Here is a 22,619-nt window from a genome sequence, read left to right on the forward strand (position 1 = left end):
CCTACTGCCCGTAGTTCGCTGGGATAGGCTCCAGTACCTCCGCGACCCTCGTGAGGATAAGCGGCATGGAAAATGAATGAATGAATATTAAATGTTGTGTTTACTTAGGGGGAACTGGGAGAAGGAGCGGAAGTACTGAATGGCAATTGCGATGTTCGTCAAAATAGTTCCGGGTAGATACAACGCACGGTATAATTTATTCCGCCCTAATTTGACGTGTGGAGAATTTAAAAAAAGTTACAATTTAAAATGTAATCATGAGATTATATCAACATATACATTGCAAGGGCGCATGTTTGCATAGGGACGGTAGGGACATAACACTACCAACTTTTCAGGATGCTCAAATTGTCCCCACCAACTTTTACGCAACCTTATTTGCATTATGTAATGAGTTCAGTTATATACTGTAGATCATTTAGATTGTCTTCCCATTTTTTGTAAGGATAGCATTGACCCTACCATTATTAAATGAATTACTTTCATTATGTTCAGACTTACATTTAACCCCTTTTCACTTGCTGAATGTGTCGGTCCATTATTTTCTCCTCAAACACACGTTTGATTGGCTGATGACTAGAACTCCCACATTCACATAATTCTGGCAGAAATACATGTCAACATGCTGCCTCCTCCACCCTTTTTGAAGAGGAAGTATATTCGAAGTTTTTTTCGGCCAGCAGCAGCCACTGTTAGTAATGTTAAAAGACGTCAATGTTGTGGAGGTGGGGGAACACGCCACTAATTTTGCTACTGAAAGTCCAACCTGCATCAGAGTTGGCATAACATTAAACCGTGTGAACTTGCTAATCTGTAAAACTAAAGTAGAAAGCTGCTTAGGTGTCTTCCTGTGCATTTTCTACTGTTAACGTTAATTCAACTGTGCATTGTGTGCATTTATTCATTAATTAAAATGTATTTATTTTCTACATTATTTTTCCCAAAATTATTTTTATTTGCAGCCTATGCATATATATATATTTAAATTTACCCCCCCAAAAAAAGAAAAAACACAACCACTGTAAATTTCCTTGATATGACACAAGCATTTTGAAAAATGAATTTCTCCCATGAAAATAATTTTAGCTTTTCATTCATTTTATTTTTACGGAGGAACCAGCTATTTTTGAGAAATGTTCCCAATCTGTTTGGTCTTATTACTGTCCCGTTCCCGGAAAAAACTGTACATGCAGGTTATGCTGTTATGGCGTCCCTACTAATGTTGAAACCAAACCTACGCCCTTGATACATTGATTTAATATGAAAGGTTAGCGAGAACGGGGTTCGTTGGTACACTTCAGGCATGAAAATGGGTCAGGGGTTAAAAAGGTGGGAAGGGTGTGGAGGAAATATGTTTCGGTAATTCTGTTCCAAACGACTTATTTTCTCCCGATTTGTCAGCCCGCTATCTTTAAGATTAGGCGAGTAATAATAATAATTTAAAAAATCTTTTACTAATTTAGCAATGAAATTTTTGTTTACGCTTATTAATTCACAAACATTTTGAAACACTCAAATTCTTTATTAAAGTACAAATAAACATGTAAATAACAATAATTAATCACACATAAAGAATGAGGTCAAATGTTGATAGCCTTTACTAGTGCAAAAGAATAGAATGTAAACAGATTCAGATCACTCCGCCTTTCCAACATTATTCAAAACAATTCTTGAAAAAATATCTAGCATTATTATTATAGTATACTACTATATAATAGTATTATAAAATTATTATTCATTGCCAATCATATTTTCATAAGTTATTCTTAGTGTAGAATCTGTATTCTGTAGTACTATAGTATTTACATATTATAGTATTAATTCTGAAGTATGGGGGATTAACTCCAGAAATCGTTATTCATATGAACGTGACATCCTTTTATTTTGAAATAATCACTAGAAGTCCGTTCGCTAAACCGCTAACAGGTTCACACCCCACAAAAAAGCACTTTGCGTCATTGCTTGTGGTGTCACTCATGGATTTTTTTTCTTTTCATGTTTTCGTTTGCAAATGCTGTTAACCAACGATTTTTAATGTTTGATGTGTCACCTTTTAAACGCAAGTTTGCGTTTTGGAGAAGACTGCCAATGTTTTATAGGCAAAAGTAGGTTGTGTTTTTTCCCCCATTAGTCTCAATGTAGCAAAGCTAACGTTTACAGTGTTTAATATACGTGTGTTTTGTATGTCTGAACTGTAATTCTACGGCGTGATTACCAATAAACATCTGTGAAATGGAGTCTCATCTGTCATCTACATCCACGCACAAATGTATGCATGCACGCACGCCGCACGCAGGCGGGGATAACTTGCTTCGAACTCGACCACATGAGGGTGGTGTTGCGCAAAAACAGTATTGAAGTTTTTACTGGTAAATTCAGTCACACATCATTTTGAGGAAGGAAGCCAACACAATAGTCATTTAAAAAAAATTAATGGTCTTGAGTAGCACGACTGTTCACTAATAATCCATCCATAAGATAAAAAGTGATAGACATGAGCGCCAATTTGACAGACCTCCAACCTGTAATACTAACAACAATAATAAGAATAATATTATTATATAATAATGCTGAATATTGACAAGTAATTTTCTGGATTTTACATATTTAAAAATTATAATAAAAAAGAAAAAATCTCCAGTATTTCAATATCAGGACCGGGAAGTAAAGATTTGTGAAAAAAGCATACAGCAAATTGTCGAAAATATACTTTATTTTTTAACATTCTTGGTAATGGACACTTGAAAGATTCAACAAGTGCACACAAAATGTTTTACACTTAATAAACCATTTTTTGCACATGCAAAGAGGGTAGCAAAGAGAAAAACGCAATTTGGCATTTTTATTTAGTTGTGCATCAGTCAACAGTAAATCGCAATCAGTGTAGAAAGTAAGCAGAGTAAAGTGCTTTTTTCATCATTATGTAAACATTCAATCAGTGCAAGAAGACGTATAAATGTAACAAATGCATAGATTGAATCATAAAAAGGCAACCGTTTCTGAAAGATAGCATCCATTTCCTCAGTTTTTCTTTTGCAATTAAAACAGTAATTACCTTGCCAGTATTTAATACAGTCTAAGATCGCTCTGACAATATATGCACTGTTCATTTGTAGCAAAATTAACAGGAATGTCTTTAATATTTAGAAAATGTATACTTATCTTTGAGTGTAGCGAAAAGCAAAATAAGAAAAAGCCACCTAGACAACTTTTTTCATAGACATGAGAATGCTCGGTTGCTCCTCCATGACACGTACTAGTAAGTTGTCGATGTATTGCTCTAGCTCTGCTATCCTTTTATCCTTATTTTGCAGCTGCTTCTCCTGCTTTTCCACCAGAGATATGAGTTCCTCCCGGGTGAGCATAGAGTAAGGCCCTTTCTCCTTGCTTACAGATACCTACAACGGCACAACAAAGAAACCAATTAAGAAAACATAACCTTAGAAATTCTATGTATATACACTCACCGGCCACTTTATTAGGTACACCATGCTAGTAACGGGTTGGACCCCCTTTTGCCTTCAGAACTGCCTCAATTCTTCGTGGCATAGATTCAACAAGGTGCTGGAAGCATTCCTCAGAGAGTTTGGTCCATATTGACATGATGGCATCACAGAGTTGGTGCAGATTTGTCGGCTGCACATCCATGATGCGAATCTCCCGTTCCACCACATCCCAAAGATGCTCTATTAGATTGAGATCTGGTGACTGTGGAGGCCATTTGAGTACAGTGAACTCATAGACATGTTCAAAAAAACCAGTCTGAGATAATTCCAGCTTTATGACATGGCGCATTATCCTGCTGAAAGTAGCCATCAGAAGTTGGGTACATTGTGGTCATAAAGGGATGGACATGGTCAGCAACCATACTCAGGTAGGCTGTGGCATTCCAACTATGCTCAATTGGTACCAAGGGGCCCAAAGAGTGGCAAGAAAATATTCCCCACACCATTACACCACCACCAACAGCCTGAACCGTTGATACAAGGCAGGATGGATCCATGGTTTCATGTTGTTGACGCCAAATTCTGACCCTACCATCCGAATGTCGCAGCAGAAATCGAGACTCATCAGACCAGGTAACGTTTTTCCAATCTTCTATTGTCCAATGTCGATGAGCTTGTGCAAATTGTAGCCTCAGTTTCCTGTTCTTAGCTGAAAGGAGTGGCACCCGGCGTGGTCTTCTGCTGCTGTAGCCCATCTGCCTCAAAGTTCGACGTACTGTGCGTTCACAGATGCTCTTTATGCCTACCTTGGTTGTAACGGGTGGTTATTTGAGTCACTGTTGCTTTTCTATCAGCTCAAACCAGTCTGGCCATTCTCTTCTGTTCTCTGGCATCAACAAGGCATTTCCGCCCACAGAACTGCCGCTCACTGGATATTTTTTTTTTTTCGGACCATTCTCTCTTTTTCGGACTTATCTGTAAACCCTAGAGATGGTTGTGCGTGAAAATCCCAGTAGATCAGCATTTTCTGAAATACTCAGACCAGCCCTTCTGGCACCAACAACCATGCCACGTTCAAAGTCACTCAAATCACCTTTCTTCCCCATACTGATGCTCGGTTTGAACTGCAGGAGATTGTCTTAAACCATGTCTACATGCCTAAATGCACTAAGTTGCCGCCATGTGTTTGGCTGATTAGAAATTAAGTGTTAACGAGCAGTTGGACAGGTGTACCTGATAAAGGAGCCGGTGAGTGTATATCAGTCTTGATAATATAAAATATGACATACCTTGATCTCCTCAGAATGATCAAGAGTTGACTTATCTTTTTCATTTTGGGTCTCGATGGAAGGATGCAGTTCCTGGCTGAGCGGTTTCACAGGCTGTAGTCTGCAATGACCAATACAGTAATGGTGAAGCATATAAACTATTTAAACAAATGTGATATGCAAAAGTCAATGATGTTCAGCACAAGAAAACATTACAATGATAGTGGCAGGAGTATGAACATGTTCAATATAAACTAGTGTGATATTACACCGTCTGACTCGACAGTAAGCATGGCTACTCTTTGTAACCCCCTGACCTGCAACGACTTTTAGAAGAAATAAAAAGCTCTTTCTTAGAGTTACATGTCTAACAATTTTTTTTCCTTCCCAGAACCCCAAATTACTAAAACATGTTTTACTAAAAGAACAGACAATACATGAATTGACTCAGCCATTGAGAGCTGTGTCAGTGTGGCACTCAAGCTGCACAGAAGCAGATAGGAGAAGACTGAAGAGGGTGGTCAAAAGTACAGAAAAGGTCATTGGCCACCCCCTTCCTCCCTTGTCCACCATCTACAACTCTAGAAAGGGCAAGGAGCATCATAAAAGACTATACACACCCCAGCTTCCACCTGTTGCCCTCTGGTAGGTGCTACAGGACTAGAACAACCAAAACAAATCGTTTCTTTCCAAGAGCTGTCAACATACCTCAAGTTTGCACTGAACTGCCACTGTCATTGCACTTCTAATGCCACAACATTGACACATGCATCTCACTAAGTAATACATGTTTTCAGACATCCGTCTCAATCTGGGTACTGCATATGCAGTATTTGCACAGTTGCATTATAGCATTTTTGCACTGTTACATCAATATCTAGGCACAAAGTGTCATTTGCACTATTATATCAGGTCACTGTAAAATTTGGAAAACAACCTAAGTACAAGCCTGTCGCGACATGCAATAAGCAGGGCTGTCAAAATTATCGCGTTAAGGGGCGGTAATTAATTTTTAAAATTAATCACGTTAAAATATTTAACGCATGCGCGGAACGACCCACACATGCATTGCCGCGAACAGACTACAATGGCACCGTTTTATGTATATTGAGAGCTAAGAGGCAGAGACAAGCGAGTGGTGTGGACACAAGCATTCATTGGAGCCGCGCTATTTATTGGTATAAGCTGTGGCATCTCTTCCACAACAATTATAACTATTGTGGCGAGCGACGTGGGAAAGAATGACAATACCCTGTATTGAACACAATGCAGAGAAGATGTACCATTTGCAGCTACCACTGGCAGTCCTGGTTGCCCAACTTCCCATCATGCATTTGGGCAGTTAAAAACAGTTAAGTCGCAACAGTATCGTTTAGTGAAAGCACAACAAAAAAAATATTCCTATCTCTCAAAAAAAAAAGTTCACAAAAAGAATAGCGCTCAATGCAAAGAGAGCTGGCATTCCCAGGCAAAATAATACTCAGACTTGGGTCAAACTCTATTCAAACATTTCGTTTAGCTCAACAAATACACTAGATGGCAATGTTTAGTCACAATATACAAACTATCAAAATTACTATAACTTGCACTCACATTTATCTTTTAGGAATTACAAGTCTTTCTATCCGTGGATCCCTTTCACAGAAAGAATGTTTATAATGTTAATGCCATCTTGTGGATTTATTGTTATAATAAACACATACAGTACTTATGTACAGTATGTTGAATGTATACATCCGTCTTATCTATCCAATCCAACAATTTACAGAAAAATATGGCATATTTTAGAGATGGTTTGAATTGCGATTAATTACGACTAATTCATTTTTAAGCTGTGATTAACTCGATTAAAATTTTTAATCATTTAACAGCCCAAGCAATAAGTCAATTAATTTCACGGTAAATAAAAAATGAGGTCGGTAATTTTACCGGCTGCGATATAGTTTTGTGTGTGTGCTACGTGCACTCGGCCCACGTGCCTGTTGATTGCAAATTAGATTCCTGTTCCTTAAACAGATTTTTATTGATCATTAACACACTGTAGAACTAAAGTTCAGGCATTTTAAATAAGAAAACATGTCAATATTAAACATTGTGAAACTTTAGCATTGCTATATTGAGGCTAATGGAAAAAATACAATGTACTAACCACATTAGCCTGCTATAAAACATTGGCATTCTGCTCCAACAAGAAAACTTGTGGCTAAAAGGTGACACTTTAAACATTAAACTTGCTGGTTTAAAGCATTTGCAAAAGATGCGAAAAATAGAAAAAAAAAAAAAAAACTACAATTGACACCACACGCAGGACAAAACTAGTGGACTTAAAAAAAAATTATTTTTTTTACAGCGTTTAAAGCTTACGGTTAGCGGCTTAGCAAATTTACTTCCGGTGAACATTTTATAGTAAAAGCAAGTCAAACTGTCTGAAGTTACTCTCACATACTTCCGATTCAACACTAAGATAGCTTTAAAATGACACCAATTATGAAATTTTTGATTGGCATGAAATACTTTGTCTTCAAATTTGCTTACGGCGAATTTTGCAGGACAACATGACAGTCATTTTGGATCAAATAAACATTTTTGATGGGCTTTAATCGGCAGAAAACAAATATGGGTTTCTCACCTATTTCATATTCTTCATACTCCTACCTAGCTCTCAAATGGCAAGCTATGCATTTTTAAAAATATAGATATATTTATTATTATTTTTAATAGTGTGTGTAATATTTTAGAATAACAATTTATTAATTAACAATTTGATCTCATAGCATTCGCAACCTTGCTGGCCAGAAGGCTAGTTCTTTTGAGGTGGAAATCTTCAGTTCCACCTACGCAATCATGTTGGATCAAGATGTTTTTTTTTTCTCAAATTGGAAAGGATAAGACTGACGCTCTGTGGATCAGTTGCGTCTTTTGAGAACGCTTGGAACCCGTTTTTTGCATATGTCAGAAGCACAAATTGCCATCTCTGTGTGGATTCTTGAACTATGCCTGAAAAATTATACCAATATAAAGGTGTATATATGTCTATATATGTGGGTTTTTTTTTTCCATTTCTTGGTCTGTGGTCTTTTCCCCTTTAAAGGGAAACAACTATACTAACAATACATTGCTTTTTGAGGATATGTGCTGTGGGTATTGGGTGGGTGAGTTTTTTTTTTTTTTTTTTTGTGTGTGTGTGTTTCAATATGAAGAAAAGAAAAAAAAAAGAATGCTCAAATGTTACCTCATTTGCTTGTACTATATTGGTTCAATAAACAAAGTTTACAAAAAAAAAAAAAGAATAACAATTTATTGCATTTAAATTGGTCATTTAATCTATACATTTGTGGTTGAATTTTTTTTTTTTTTTTTTTTAATGGATAATATGGCATATCGGAAATAATTTATGGGACAGTGAACCACCTACTAAAATGTGTTATCGCGACAGGCCTACAACAGTATTCGCCTCCTACCTCAAAATAATGTGCGACTTGACAGTAACTGCTGAATTGATCATTTCAATACTGTTATTGCACAATACCACCCTCATGTGGTCGAGTTCTAGCAGGTGTAACAACAAACTCAGTTCTCCATTAATGCTTTTCTCAACTTTTTCCCCTAAAAAGAAACCATAATCTTTACTATTACATCAATATATTTAATATGAAGATACTTCCGTACTCCCAGCGATCAAATGATCGTTGCCAGCTCCCTCCCAGTGGAAATGGATAGGACGGCAACATTTTATCAATTACAATAACACATACTCTGTAACCTGGGCTGGCAGTGAATGAGTTAAGCTAATGCTAACTTTTGAACAAACTGTAGTGACCACTGTCCCTGAAAGAGTCAATATGATTTTCTCTGAATTTTTTCATGCAAATATCAAACCCACAATTCAGGTATGAGGATAAATCAACTTCAAAATAATATGCATATCGTATCACCTGCGCAGAGGTGCTGGAGGTGCTTCCTTCTTTCCGCCTGCCTCCGGCTTAGGCTCTTTCGGTGGATTCTCCTGGCACGCCAAAGCCTTACCGGCCTCGGATGCTGGAGTTTCAGTATGACCGCGTGCAGCAGGAGCCGGATCACCGCTTTGTAGGCTTGGCGTTCTTGATAGAACAGCATTTTTTGGAGGAGGGGCAGGTGCGCGGGCCACTTTTGAAGATTTGACCTTGCTTTGTGCGGTGGCGTCTGCATTGGGAGTTTGTGACACAAAAGTGTGATCTTGTGTCGTGTACTCATTCCCATCATCGTCATCATCAAATGGATTTAAACTGTACACAACTGGGACAGTTTTGGATTCAGTACTTGGTATTGATGGAGCAAGGCGTTTAGTGTGTTTGGCGGCAACACCTTTTTGCTCATTGCTCTGAGGAGAGATAGTCTGCACTGAGTGCTTTTGTGAAATACTGACAGTTTTCAACTCCTTCTCTTTGAGAGGATCCGGAATTGGCTTCGAATGCACTAAAGGGTCATCAGGGACGTCCGGTCGAGTCTTTCCTGGAGGCTGAGGGGCTGGTCGCTTCTCACGTTGACTAACTGGAGTGTTCTTTTTATCAGTGGCAACATTGTTGCTTACCGATGACGGTTCAGCTGATGGGCAACTGCAAAGGAGGTGGAAAGATGCATTACAAGAAACTTTCAACAGCTACAAATACAAAAGCGGCAGAGATATTTATTAATTTTTTTTTTAAGTTGAGTTTTCAATATTTAAGGTTGCAATTAAAGATGTCCCGATCGATTGGCATCCCGATCGATCGCGATCACGTCATTTTCAAAGTATCGGAATCGGTGAAAAAATGCCTTTTTAATTAAATCGTTTTCTAATTTTATTTAACGTTACAGACATAATGTCTTACACTCATCCAGAGTCTTGGCTTAAAGTAGGGCTATCAAATTTATCGCGTTAACGGCGGTAATTACGTTAAAATATTTAACGCATGCGCTGCACGACCCACTTACGCATTGTCGCGTTCAATCTATATTGGCGCCATTTTACCAATATATAGAGCTAAAAGGCAGCGTAAAATGAGTAGCGAGAATTTTGGCAGCCTTTGGAGCCTTTTTTTAATTGGCTAAAGCCTACAATCGCTCTCTCAACAATTAGAAATATCGTGGGAAGCAATGTGGGGAAGAAAGGTAGTAGTTGATCTTTTTCTAAACACCCTATGTTATTTCCCAACGCAGAGAAGATATATCAATTGGTGCCACTACACACAGTCATGGTTGCACTTCCCATCATGCATTTGGGCAGAACAGTTAAATGGCTACAATTTCATTTACTGAAAGCTCGACAAATGCACTAGCTGGCAATATTTAGTCACAATATACAAAGTCACAGTTATCCTTTAAGAATTACAAGTCTTTCTATCCGTGGATCCCTCTCACAGAAAGAATGTTAATAATGTAAATGCCATCTTGAGGATTTATTGTCATAATAAACAAATACAGTACTTATGTACTGTATGTTGAATGTATATATTCGTCGGAGTTTTATTCATTTTTTTCTTAACGCATTGCCAAAATGTATATGATCGGGAAAAATTATCAGGAATGATTGGAATTGAATTTGGGGGCAAAAGAAAAGCAATCGGATCGGGAAATATCGGGATCGGCAGATACTCAAACTAAAACGATCGGGATCAGATCGGGAGCAAAAAAACATGATCGGAACAAACCTAGTTGCAATGTATTGCAGTCTTTAAAATGTATTCTTATAGATCAGGGGTTAGCAACCTTAGATACTCAAAGAGCCGTTTCGAGAGTCTACCAACAAAAAATAACATACCAGGACCCACAAAACCCATTTGACATCTAACATTTAATCATCTGCTACAACCAAAAAAACAAAAACAAAAAAACATTTATCTGGTATAATTTGATCACTGGATATATATATATTACCAATACATAAATATATATAAAATTAAATTCAAAATACATGTAAAGATGAGGGAATCCTAAAATTAAAAACAACAAATATATAACTTAATAAAAAATAAACAAATAAAAACATTTTTTTTAAAATGCACAAAAATAAAAACTGGAGCAAGAGAATTTTTTTTAAAAATCCTTATTTATTTTTTATATTTCCCCCCAAATTTTATTTTAAAAAAAAGTTTTATTAATTTTCTGTACCAATTTTTTAAATTTTATTTTGCAATTTAGAATTTTCCAATTTTTACTTATTTTTCAATTTAATTTCTATATATTACTATTGTTTTTTTTTTTTTTTTACTCGGTGCCTTTTGATGTATATTTGTTCAATGTAAATTCAGGTCATAAATACGGTATTACGCAAACAAGAAATGAGGTCAGGCTAGTGATAGACTACACAAGGAACATGCAATCCCGGCCATGCAATTTTCACGAAGCCACCGAGCTTAGTTTACGTTCCGGGATCCAGTTGTCATGGTGACATAGATTATAAACCAGACAAGGAAGTCAGCCACACTCTTTGCACATCTAAATGACACAGACATTGTATATCTTTTGCATCTGGCATGGAATACTTCCTCATCATGTTCCTGCTCTAAGGTACATTAACTTGATTAAACCCAGTGTAATGGCCTATTTTTTGTATCCTCCTAGTTATCCTAGCATAACCCCCTTGAGTAGGGTTGTCCCGATCTCATATTTTTGCGTCCCGAACAGATACCAAAAAAAAAAAAAAGTTTCTTTTTATTTTTCTATTTGAACAAAAGTTCATGTTACATGTTTTGCAGATCTCTCGCACACCCCCATACTGGATGTAACTCCAGACCATGCTTTTGCCACCACCATACTTCACTGTTTTCTGAGTGAATCTCGGATCCATGCGGGCTCCAGTAGGTCGCCTGCAATATTTGTGGCGACTGTGGTGTAATTCAATAGAAATCCACCTTTTGCCACTTTTGCAGCGTCCATCCTTTTGACAGGCTGTGGGCCTTGGCAAATGCCACACGGTTTTTTAATTGTCTGCACCCTGAGAGATCTGCAGGGTGGAAGGCAACATAAATAGTCTGAAATATCAACAAATCTTAGCTGCCTCTTACATTCCTAACCATAAAAAGGGACAAATTCTGCAGCAGTATGGTGCTCCATCGCATACTTCAATCTCTACCTCAAAGTTCCTCAAGGCAAATGATGGGAGAAATATAGTAGAGCTGAAACGAGTACTCGAGCAACTCGAGTAACTCGAGTTTAAAAACTGATCCGAGTAATTTTATTCACCTCGAGTAATCGTTTATTTTGACAGCTCTAAGCATCACGTTTTGTTAGGACTACTTTTAATGCGGGACAACGCGCTGTCACGTGCGGAGAGGAAGAAGGGGAAAAAAAAAAAACTTACCGCAGCCGACAGCCGCCACAAACGACGCCGACGTTGCTAAATACTAGCCCGCACAATGCTACATTGGTAACAGGCAGCGTCTGGCGCGTCTCATAGAGATCACATGTATGTTGAACTAGATGCACAATGACAGACTCGGCCGCGTCTGGGCAGCGTTTGTAAACAGCCGCCATCTTAAAGCAGTACAGCGCTAAGCGCTAACAAAGAGCGCTAATAAAGAGCGCTAAGCGCTAATAAATAAGATTAACGTTACTGTCGCTACTAGCTCACGTAACGTTAGCCCTGCGGAGGGCTAGGTTTCAATTAATTATGACCACTGTCGATGCGTGGCTAACGTGTCTTACATACAGGCTTTAACATAACATAGCATTGTGGAGTGATGAGGGTGTAAAATAAAAACTTAATCATGCTAACTATCAATTTTAGCTCAGTAGTCATTGCTGGATAAAACACCAAGTAGCACTGGTCCCTAATGTGCTCCAATACAGCCTGTATCATACATTTATTTTGAACACTGCAAAAACTCAAAATCCTATCAGGACTTACAGTTTAGACTAACTTAAAACTTAACTAGAACTTAAAAATGGCTTGACATAAAGAGAAATTCAATTGAAACACGTGGGAAAAAAATCCTAACTTTTAAGTGATGTGTGTTATCAAGCGTAACGGCATTTTTAGGTAAGATATATATATATATTAATAAGATCTAAAAGTTTTTTGAGTGAAAGCAGTGAATTAGTCTTTTTTTTTTAATTCTAGTTACACCTGAGATGCAATTGTTGGCTGTTTTCAACAATATACAACGAAAATAAAGACATTGATTGACTGAAAATGGTTCAAGATTAGATGAAATGTCTTGTTTTCTCATGTATATGTATAATTGCTCTTCACCTAAAAATATATTTGTTTTATCCGATTACTCGATTAATCGATAGAATTTTCAGTCGATTACTCGATTACTAAAATATTCGATAGCTGCAGCCCTAAAATATAGTGTGACCCGAAATGGATCCACATATTGTGATGACTGCCTTTGAGATGTATGAATTCTTTTGGGACTGACTGTACAACTTCTTATACTGTATCAACTTCTTGTTTACCGCCACTCTGACGCCTGCTGCCTCGTAGCCACAGTAACTATCATAACATTTATTGTTTAGACTGCAAAACATGTTAACCAACCATTTTTGGACACGGGGCTCATCTCCTTAAGGGGTTGAGCAAAGACATGTTAAGATTACCATTTTTGGGCAGGCAGCACGTCTCCTGAGAGGGGGGGCTGGCCAAACCTGCTCTCATGTGGCGTGCTCCTATAAGAACCGGGACATTTCCCACCCCCGTTAAGAGTCACCCGTTGGATAACGTACGGATTGCTCGGCCTTATTCCTCTGCCAGCTCGACCGGGGCGTTGGCTCTCCGCCCTTTTGTCAACGGTAAGAGTTTTCATTGCTAAGGAATATCTTGTGTGCTTTAACGGTAGCGCGGGGATTTTAGACGTGACAATCTACATCTAGCGTTATTGTTATTACATGTTGTGCTTGTTTTTGCTTGCTTTTGTGGGATAGTAATCAATAAACATCATATATTTCGAAATCGTAATCAATAAAAATCGTATATTTCGCAAAAGTGTGCCTGTTACTGACTCACTGCGAACCCGGAAATTTCGGAAAACAGCAAAGAAGATCAATATTCTCCAGGACTGGCCAGCCCAGTCACCAGACATGAACATCATTGAGCATGTCTGGGGTAGAAAGAGAGGAAGCATGGAAGACGAAACCCAAGAATGTTGATGAACTCTGGGAGGCATGCAAGACTGCTTTCTTTGAGGTTCCTGACGACTTCATCAATAAGTTGTATGAATCCTTGTCGGACCGCATGGATGCAGTCCTTCAAGCCCATGGAAGTCATACAAAATATTAAATGTGGATCTCACAGCACTACTACTTCATTTGCTTATGTTATGTAACATTTTTGTATTTGAAGAACATTTTTTGTTCAAGTTTCACAGTACTTTCTGTAGGCGACTAAATTTTTGTGCTGACAAAATTTGACCTTCATGACTTCATTAAATGATAAATCTTTTTTTCAGTCAAACAAATATGGCGGAAAACACTCAGGTGACTTGAAGTTCCGCTCTGAGACCCTCAATTTGGCCAACTTTCAAAATTGTCCGAACTGCACGTGTGATACATCATTGGAAAGCTTAAAATCTCAATTTTCTGGGGGAACAAAAATTTTGAACAGGAAGGCATTTAAAAAAAAAAAAAAAAAAATTTAAACAGCAAAACCCTAATTGGAGGCGAGAACATGCGACAGCAGAATTAAAGACACCACGATTTTAATGAGTTATTATCGTGTACTTACCTTGTTTCGATCCAAAAACTCCATGTAGCATGTATCACCGAGTGTCAAGACACAACTGTGAATGGCCACAGCTGGATTTTTTTTAATTTTATGGGTGAAACATGGTGATATAACATGGGTCACGATGCAGAAATAGCAGACAACAAGGAGTGGTTGAGATTTTCTTTTTCATATAGTTAACCATTTAAACATTATTTTTCAAATTTTTTTTGTTTGGATCGATTATTTATCATCTAACATATCGGGGAAAATGCGACAGTAACAAAAAAAAAAATACAATTAAACGATAGTTGTGAGGTAAATATCAGTGACGTGTTTACAGACGCCATTTTTTTTTTGTGACGTAATTTGTTTAAGTTGAAAATATGCGAGTAGTTTTTTAAAGTCTTTTTTTTTTTTTTTTAACGAAATATTAGACATCAATTAATGATTCTAAGCTAAAAATAACAGACATTTTGAATAGTAAATATAATTAGTTAACTGCGTTTTATGGCTGGGTGGAAAAACAAAAGCGGCTGCGCGACGTCTGTAAACGGGGGTTTTCAGGCTAAAACGGGCAAATTAAAAATAGTTCGGGGGCTTAATGCGCAATGAATCTGCTATGGCAGCATATAGACATATTGTTCTATCAAACACAACAGTTGTTTTGGCTTAAAATACAGCAGTTTCTTTTAAAAGAGGAGTGCAAGAGCAGAAACTGCTTTTTTAGTCTTTTCTGTGTTTTCCGCCAGTTTTCCGCCATATTTTTTGTACATTCAACATCATTTAGGAGGGTCTTAGCTTTCATATGGGCCATTTCTGAAACCAACTGAATAATTAAAAGTCAGGATATTAGCAATTGTTTCTACAAAATGGATAAGCGACAAGATTTTTGTCAGGGACTGTACAACCATTTCGACTTAAAAACACGGTCCTGGAACGAATTAACATATATACAGTATGTATATCGAGGTACCACTGTATATACAACAAAGATTGACTCAACAATGATTACACATTTGTGCCTTTGATCAGAGCTACTGAGCCTTCACTCACCAGATCAAAGCTACAGACCTGTCAATCATCGCTAACTTTAAGTACCAAACGCCAGCTGCACTGGTGACCAGAAAAGCAGCAGGAGGGAGAGTGAGAAGGCTGTGCGAGCATGAAGCAAAAAAAAAACAAATATAATTTTTAAAATGAAAAACCCGATCCTTTCCACCCGATTCGATCATCTGGAAAATTGCGCTATCGGATCGGGACATCCCTACCCTGGAGTAACCTTTGTTGATGTTCTGATAACTTTCCAATCCGCAACATGATCTAATTGAATAAAATCTCTTAAGTGAGGAAGAACTGACCTTTTTGAGAACGTCTGATCAGAAGTTCTGTTCTTTGACCTAAAAAGTGAGTTGGGAACATCGCCGTCAAAGGGATTGTGAGGCAAGCCTTCATCAAATGGATTCAAGGAATGAATTTGTGTATTTTGAACAACAGCGCTTAGATTTTCATTCCTTCTTTCCTCACATGCTTCATCCATCAACTGCTGGACGTCTTGTGTCCTTGAATCTTCAGACCTTCTGTGTTCCTCCTCTTTAGCAGGCTTTCTCTTTTCCGCTTCTCTTTGTTGCTCTTCAAGCTTTTCTTCATTCATCTTTGTCTCTTGAGATATATCCTTGATGGTACGTTCCTCTTTCTTCCTTTTGTCTTCTAATTGCGCTGGTCTTTTCTTCGGTTCCTGCTCTTCTTTTCTCATCTTCTCCGCTTCCTCTTTTCTCATCTTCTCTTTGTTATTTTTCCGCTCTTCCTCAGCTAACCGTTCCTGCTCTTCTTCCTCTTTTCTCGCTTTCTCTTCATTTCTTCTCCTCTCATCTTCTTTAAGTCGCCGCTGTTCCTCCGCAAGACGTTTCTGCTCTTCTCGTCTTCTCACTCGCTCCTCTTCCTTCTTTCTCGCCTTCTCTTCCACTCTCTTCTTTTCTTCCTCCAGCATCATCTTTTCCTTCTTTAATCTCTCCAGTTCAAGTTTTCTGTTCCTCTGCTCTTCCGCTAATCGTTCTGTCTCTTCTCGCTTTTTTCTCTCTTCCTCTAGCCTCAGCTTTTCTTCCTCTAATCTTTCCAGTTCGAGTTTTCTCAACCGTTCCGCTTCCTCTCTTTTCCTCTCTTCTTCCTCCAGTCTCTTTTCTAGAGCTAATCGTTCCTCTTCTTCAACTCTTCTTCTCTCTTCTTCCAGTCGCAGCTTTTCTGCTCCCAGTTGTTCCAGTTCCAGTCTTCTCAACCGTTCGGTTTCTTCTCTTTTCCTCTCTTCCTCCTCCAGTCTCTTTTCCAGAGCTAATCGTTCCTCCTTTTCTTGCCGTCTCTTCTCTTCAACTCTTCTCTCTTCTTCTTTCAGTCGCAGCTTTTCCGCTTCCAGTCTTTCCAGTTGGAGTCTTCCCAACCGTTCTGTTTCCTCTCGTTTCCTCTCTTCTTCCTCCAGTCTCTTTTCTAGAGCTAATCGTTCCTCCTCTTCAACTCTTCTTCTCTCTTCTTCTTCCAGTCGCAGCTTTTCCGCTTCCAGTCTTTCCAGTTCGAGTCTTCTCAACCGTTCTGTTTCTTCTCTTTTCCTCTCTTCCTCCTTCAGTCTCTTTTCTAGAGCTAATTGTTCCTCCTCTTCTTGCCTTCTCTTCTCTTCAACTCTTCTTCCCTCTTCTTCTTCCAGTCGCAGCTTTTCTGCTTCCAGTCTTTCCAGTTCGAGTCTTCTCAACCGTTCTGTTTCTTCTCTTTTTCTCTCTTCCTCCTTCAGTCTCTTTTCTAGAGCTAATCGTTCCTCCTCTTCTTGCTTTCTCTTCTCTTCAACTCTTCTTCTCTCTTCTTCCAGTCGCAGCTTTTCTGCTTCCAGTCTTTCCAGTTCGAGTCTTCTCAACCGTTCTGTTTCTTCTCTTTTCCTCTCTTCCTCCTTCAGTCTCTTTTCTAGAGCTAATCGTTCCTCCTCTTCAACTCTTCTTCTCTCTTCTTCTTCCAGTCGCAGCTTTTCCGCTTCCAGTCTTTCCAGTTCGAGTCTTCTCAACCGTTCTGTTTCTTCTCTTTTCCTCTCTTCCTCCTTCAGTCTCTTTTCTAAAACTAGTCGTTCCTCTTCTTGCCTCCTCTTTTCTTCAACCCTTTTTCTCTCTTCTTCCTCCAGTCGCATCTTTTCTGCTTGCAGTCTTTCCCGTTCAAGTCTTCTCAACCGTTCCGCTTCTTCTCTTTTTCTCTTTTCTTCCTCCAGTCTCTTTTCCAGTGCTACCCGTTCTTCCTCTTCCTGCCTTCTCTTCTCTTCCTCCTGTCTTGCTTTCTCTTCCTCCTTTCTCTTTTCTTCCTCCAGTCTCATCTTTTCCGCTTCTAACCTTTGTAGTTCAAGTGTTCTCAACCTCTCGGCTTCTTCCTTCAATCTCATTTCCTCTGCTACTCTTTCCCTCTCTTTTTGTCTTGCTAACTCTTCATCCTTTCTTGCTTTCTCTTCCTTTTTCCTTTCTTCCTCTAATCTCATCCTTTCTTTTTCTAACCTTTCAAGTTCTTGTGTTCTTTCTTCTTCCTTTCTTATCTTTTCTTCTTCCTTCAACTTTTCAACTCTTTCTAGTTCTTGCCTTCTTAATTCTTCTTGTCTCATCTTCCTCTCCTCCTTTTCAGCTTTTTCCTGCTCTTCTCTCCTTTTCTGTTCATTCAGCCCCTCTTCTTTTTCAGGCAACCCATCCAGCTCTCTTCTTTGTTTCATCTTCTCATCTTCTTCCTCCTCCTCCTCCTCTTCCTCCTCCTCCTCCCAGGGGGTGTATTGTCTAATGACTGGTAACGAGTCGACCGACGGCGGGGAGCTTTCCGGAACATCTTCCATAGACCCATGTCCCGAACTGGCCAGACTGAAGTTGGAGCCCACCCGAGAGGTGCGAGGCGGCGGTTCCTCACAGTAAACGTGACTTCCATTGATACACAGGTTGCTTTTCTCCAGAGTGGCGTGCTTCTGAGAGGACCCCCTGCTGTCTGAGCTGTCAGAGTGTTTGTGCTTCATGAATTTGAACTTCTTCTTACCTATAGAAGGCAAAAAAAAAAACAACTTTGATGTAAATTTGTGACATTTACACGGAAGTGTGCTAAGGAGATTTTTTAAAAAGTGGCTTGTGACAACATGCGATAGATCACAGAACCAAATGAAGCTCATTTAACGGCTACTCCACAAAATGCAAGACAATCAGAAATTGGCCATTCTGTTTTATTCTGTTTTTTTCCTGTTTCATTGTTTTCAGTTTTAAGTCACAATGGAATGCCACCATCTACCCCAGAGTCAAATCAAATATGGCACAGTGCTTGTTGGAACAGGAAGCGAAGTATAGACTAATCACACTGCAAATTCCCATTTTATGTTCAATTTCTTCCACAGCTTTCTAAACTTTTTGGCTGTAATTGATGGGGACAGATGAACCAGAGTCGTTTTTAAAGTGATCCTCTAACTTAAATACATGTAGGCTCTAATAAACCACAATTGTTCTCTTGTACTAAAATATGTTGGTAGAAACACATAAAAAGTGAAATCAATGGCAATATTTTATAATATTTAGTCCATATTTTGACCGTTAGTTGGCGCCATGGTTTGCGGGCTCGCAGTGATGGCATCTTTCCAAATGTGTAGCGTGTGCAACAATTGCTTATTGCTGCCTAAACTCGCGAAGTAAAATGCCACGATGTGCTGCTTTTGGGTGCAATTTCCAGTCAAATGGAAACAAGGGGAGTGAAGTGAGTGGTCAAGGTGGAATTATTGTTTTTAGTGAATAAATGTGCATAAGTGGAAGCTTCTCCCCCTTTTTGGTCCCTTTATGCACGTATCCTACCCACCACGTGTTCCAACTGGCGCCCGAACATTTTTCCTGGATCTTCAGTCAAGTATGGGATCCCTCTATTTTCTGGATCCGACGGTCCCATCGCGTCTGCAATAATGGTTTTGGATCGGTCCTTTTTTTTTTTTATTCGTCGGTCCCAAAGCGGCTTTTCGGATCAGTCTATTTTGTGGAATCGACAGCCTGATCGCGGCTGCGGTATTGCCATGGGATCGGTCTGATTCCTGGATCTTCGAGTGAGTAAAAAATGCGGATTTGGATTAGTATTGCTATCTTTTTTGTTGACTATTCTTTGTGGGAGTTTTCACAAAATCATACTAATTAAAGCACTATGGCATGCTACAGTGACGACAGTAAGTCTGACATGGACCTTACAACAATGTTGGAGTTCGTCAGGGAATGCGTGTTTGTGTACTGCTGAGCTCCCGAGTGAAGAGTGGTCAAGGTGGAAATATTATTTTTTGTGAATAAATGTGCATAAGTGGAAGCTTCTCCCCTTTCTGGTACTTTTATACACGTATCTTAGCTACCACGCGTTACAATGTACAAGACCTGGATTACACAAGGTGTGCTCTTTGGCCTGTACTGTATGTAAAGCACACGACAGCTCTGGATGCTAACAATCTACATAATTATATAGGGATAAGTTTGAAAACGCAATATGCTTACCTTGAATATCTGCTAATAAAACCGGAGTTCTCGAATCCCAACAGCATGCACTCTCGCTCCCAACCAGAGTTCCCAACAGGACTCTCTCGCATCACCAGTTTTGCCCAACTTTTATCTGATCAGGTATTTGCTGCACGCATTTTTCCCTGAAGCTCGTCTTGTGAACGACTGACAGTGCTGTCCTGCTCTTCACTTTTCAGATGTGGTTCAAATAGGAAGGGTAGAACTGACGAAATGTTGGGAAAGCTAACGAGTGACGCGCTGGAATTTCGGCAACGGTACCAGTGACGTCACGCACCGAATGGCGAACAATCACTTAAAATAATTTTACAAACTTTATTAAAACAAAAACATTAAGAGGGGTTTTAATATCAAATTATTATAACTCATACTAACATTTGTCTTTTAAGAATTACTTGTCTTACAAATAGAGGATCCCTTTAAAAAATGAGTAGTTTTTGCATTGACAACACAGTCATGTTGCCATAATACTAGAGCTGAAATGATAACTCGAATAATTCTAGTAACTCGATTATATATATATTTTTTTTTAATAAGCCTGTTCTGTTCGGTTGTTTGACACAGAGAATGGAAGTCTAAGTGTCCGGTTGGTCTGAACAGTTTTAATGTTTCACATTGAGATTATGACTTACTTCCATTGTAATCATTCAACATATCTCGTTTATTATGACAAAGCAGCCAACAGGAAGGGATTATGGGGGAACAGAAGAAAAGAAACACAAGAGAAGAAAGAAAAACACAACAACAAGAAATACATTGAACGTCTACATTAACTACTAATATGTTGGTGCTATCGTCAGCTAGAGGTAGTTCCGGTTGACACAATATGGGGGGCCTGTTGATCAGGGAAACAAGGGGAGGAGGTTGGGGAAGTCAATAAGCCAAGTGATTGGAAGGGGTAGAGTGTACACAAATCAGCTCTGTGATTTAGAACCCAGTAATCGTGAGTGTAAGCCCATTGGCAACCGACCCTACTCCGCCCTACCGCCCGTCCCGGCATCAGGACCCTCCACCCGAGCGCACACAATCACATCCAGCCGCATGCGAGCCCCACCAAGCACACGACAGCTCGATTATTAAAATTGATCGAGGCATTTTCTCCGCTTGGAGGAATCGTTTAATTTCGCCAGCACCAGTATGGCATGTGGAATCCCAAAATATAGCAAAGTCAGCACAAATTGGGCCATCTGCTGGCCAAAATGTGCATTGAACAGGTCTAGCTATGGCGATAATAGCAATAGATATGTAAAATGTGGATGGATTGTTTTGGCGATCTATTTTTTCATGAAAAAAGTTTTTATAACAACTCTGGTTCGTTTATCACTTTAATGGCAGCTAATGAGTTAACAAACAAACCAACCCCTTAGTTTGATTTTAAACTGAAGTCCCAATATTAATTAAAACGTGCCGACTGACCTTCAGAGGTATCTACATTAAGTCCAGATGACAAGCTGCCACTGAGTGTGGAGTTCTTGTCAGGTAGGATGGTCATGGATTGTGACAGGTTCCTCTGCAGGTTGGACTTGTGAGAAAACAAAGACTTAATTTTAAGTTTCTTCTTCTCTTTGCCTGCAGGCGCCTTGCCTTCATCCCCCTCTTCTTCTTCCTCGCTGTCCGTGAGAACCTGCGATAATGACGGAGACGCCGCATCCGGTTCTTTTTTCTTGCCCCGAACTTTGTCCTTGAGCTTGCCAAGGCGGGATCGAGATTTGCCGACAGCAGAGAGGTCGAACATGCTAGCAGTCATGTTATTCCTCATGAACTGGATGTCTACCAGTACCTCGCCTCGGTCTTTGTCCGCCTTGCCGTTCTTGTCTAGTAACTTGAACCACCTGTGTGCGAGACACACAATAAATGAGAAAAATCTCATGTAAAGAAAGTTTGTGGATGATAGAGCTGTCTGTGGTGGGCTAGAATAAAGGACAAGTACTCCATATAACAAGTCAAGGTGATGTCACTCTTAAATACGACAAAGCTTTGGTAGCAAACTACATGATACGACATGATGTCACAAAACTTGAAGGTCCTTGATGAAACTCAGACAATGATGGATCAAAAGGTAAACATACTTCACTTTCACTTCTGTAATATTGTGTTCATTGCGTCATTATTTGTTTCGATTTTGAAATGTTAGCAACAGAAAGAAACAAAGCCAAGTTGAGTCTTAGATTTGATTAGCTTGGGCAAGTGGATTGAGGTGACTGAGGGAAGGACTGTTTTCTAAACTTTTTATGCTAAGAACAATTTAAGAACTCTCCATGTAACACCATCATGACCAATATTCCAATATAGAAGAGTAGTAGGCCTAAATTTTAAACAAAAGTTACATACAGTATTATTTTCGTCAATAATGACGATAACCGAACTATTTCGTCGTTGACTAGGGGTGCACGATAACCATTTTTTGAAACCGATATCGATAACTTCCTGCTCCTCAAAGCCGATGCCGATATCGATAACCGATAATAAATATATAATTTTTTAAAATGTATAACCTGAGTTTTTGAACACCTGGAGGTTTAAAAGAAAAAAAAAAGTGGTGGATTCAACATAGATTTGCCTTTGATCTCATTAGATTTTTCATAATGACATGAACAAAACAGTGCGGTTCACTTCTGCACTGCCCGACAGCCAGCTAAGAATGAATTCACTTCCATAAACCACAAGGCTTGGCCTTTCCTTGCCTTTTATGGGAAGACACTCGTCTTAA

General features: G+C 39.0%; 1 protein-coding gene across 1 annotated transcript in view; it reads right to left on the minus strand.

Annotated features, from left to right (window-relative positions):
• Window positions 1–2,671: 2,671 nt before the first annotated feature.
• LOC130905516 (trichohyalin-like) overlaps window positions 2,672–22,619 on the minus strand; it is a 33,842-nt gene continuing 13,894 nt past the window's right edge. The window contains exons 2-6 of the mRNA XM_057819015.1: window positions 21,326–21,741; window positions 15,740–18,416; window positions 8,650–9,309; window positions 4,736–4,835; window positions 2,672–3,398 (exon numbers count right to left, since the gene is read on the minus strand). Coding sequence (XP_057674998.1) covers window positions 3,201–3,398; window positions 4,736–4,835; window positions 8,650–9,309; window positions 15,740–18,416; window positions 21,326–21,741 — 4,051 coding nt within the window. The 3' untranslated portion in view covers window positions 2,672–3,200. The remainder of the gene's footprint in view (window positions 3,399–4,735; window positions 4,836–8,649; window positions 9,310–15,739; window positions 18,417–21,325; window positions 21,742–22,619) is intronic.

This window comes from Corythoichthys intestinalis, chromosome 17 (genome assembly GCF_030265065.1).
Source record: "Corythoichthys intestinalis isolate RoL2023-P3 chromosome 17, ASM3026506v1, whole genome shotgun sequence".
NCBI classification, from domain to species: domain Eukaryota; kingdom Metazoa; phylum Chordata; class Actinopteri; order Syngnathiformes; family Syngnathidae; genus Corythoichthys; species Corythoichthys intestinalis.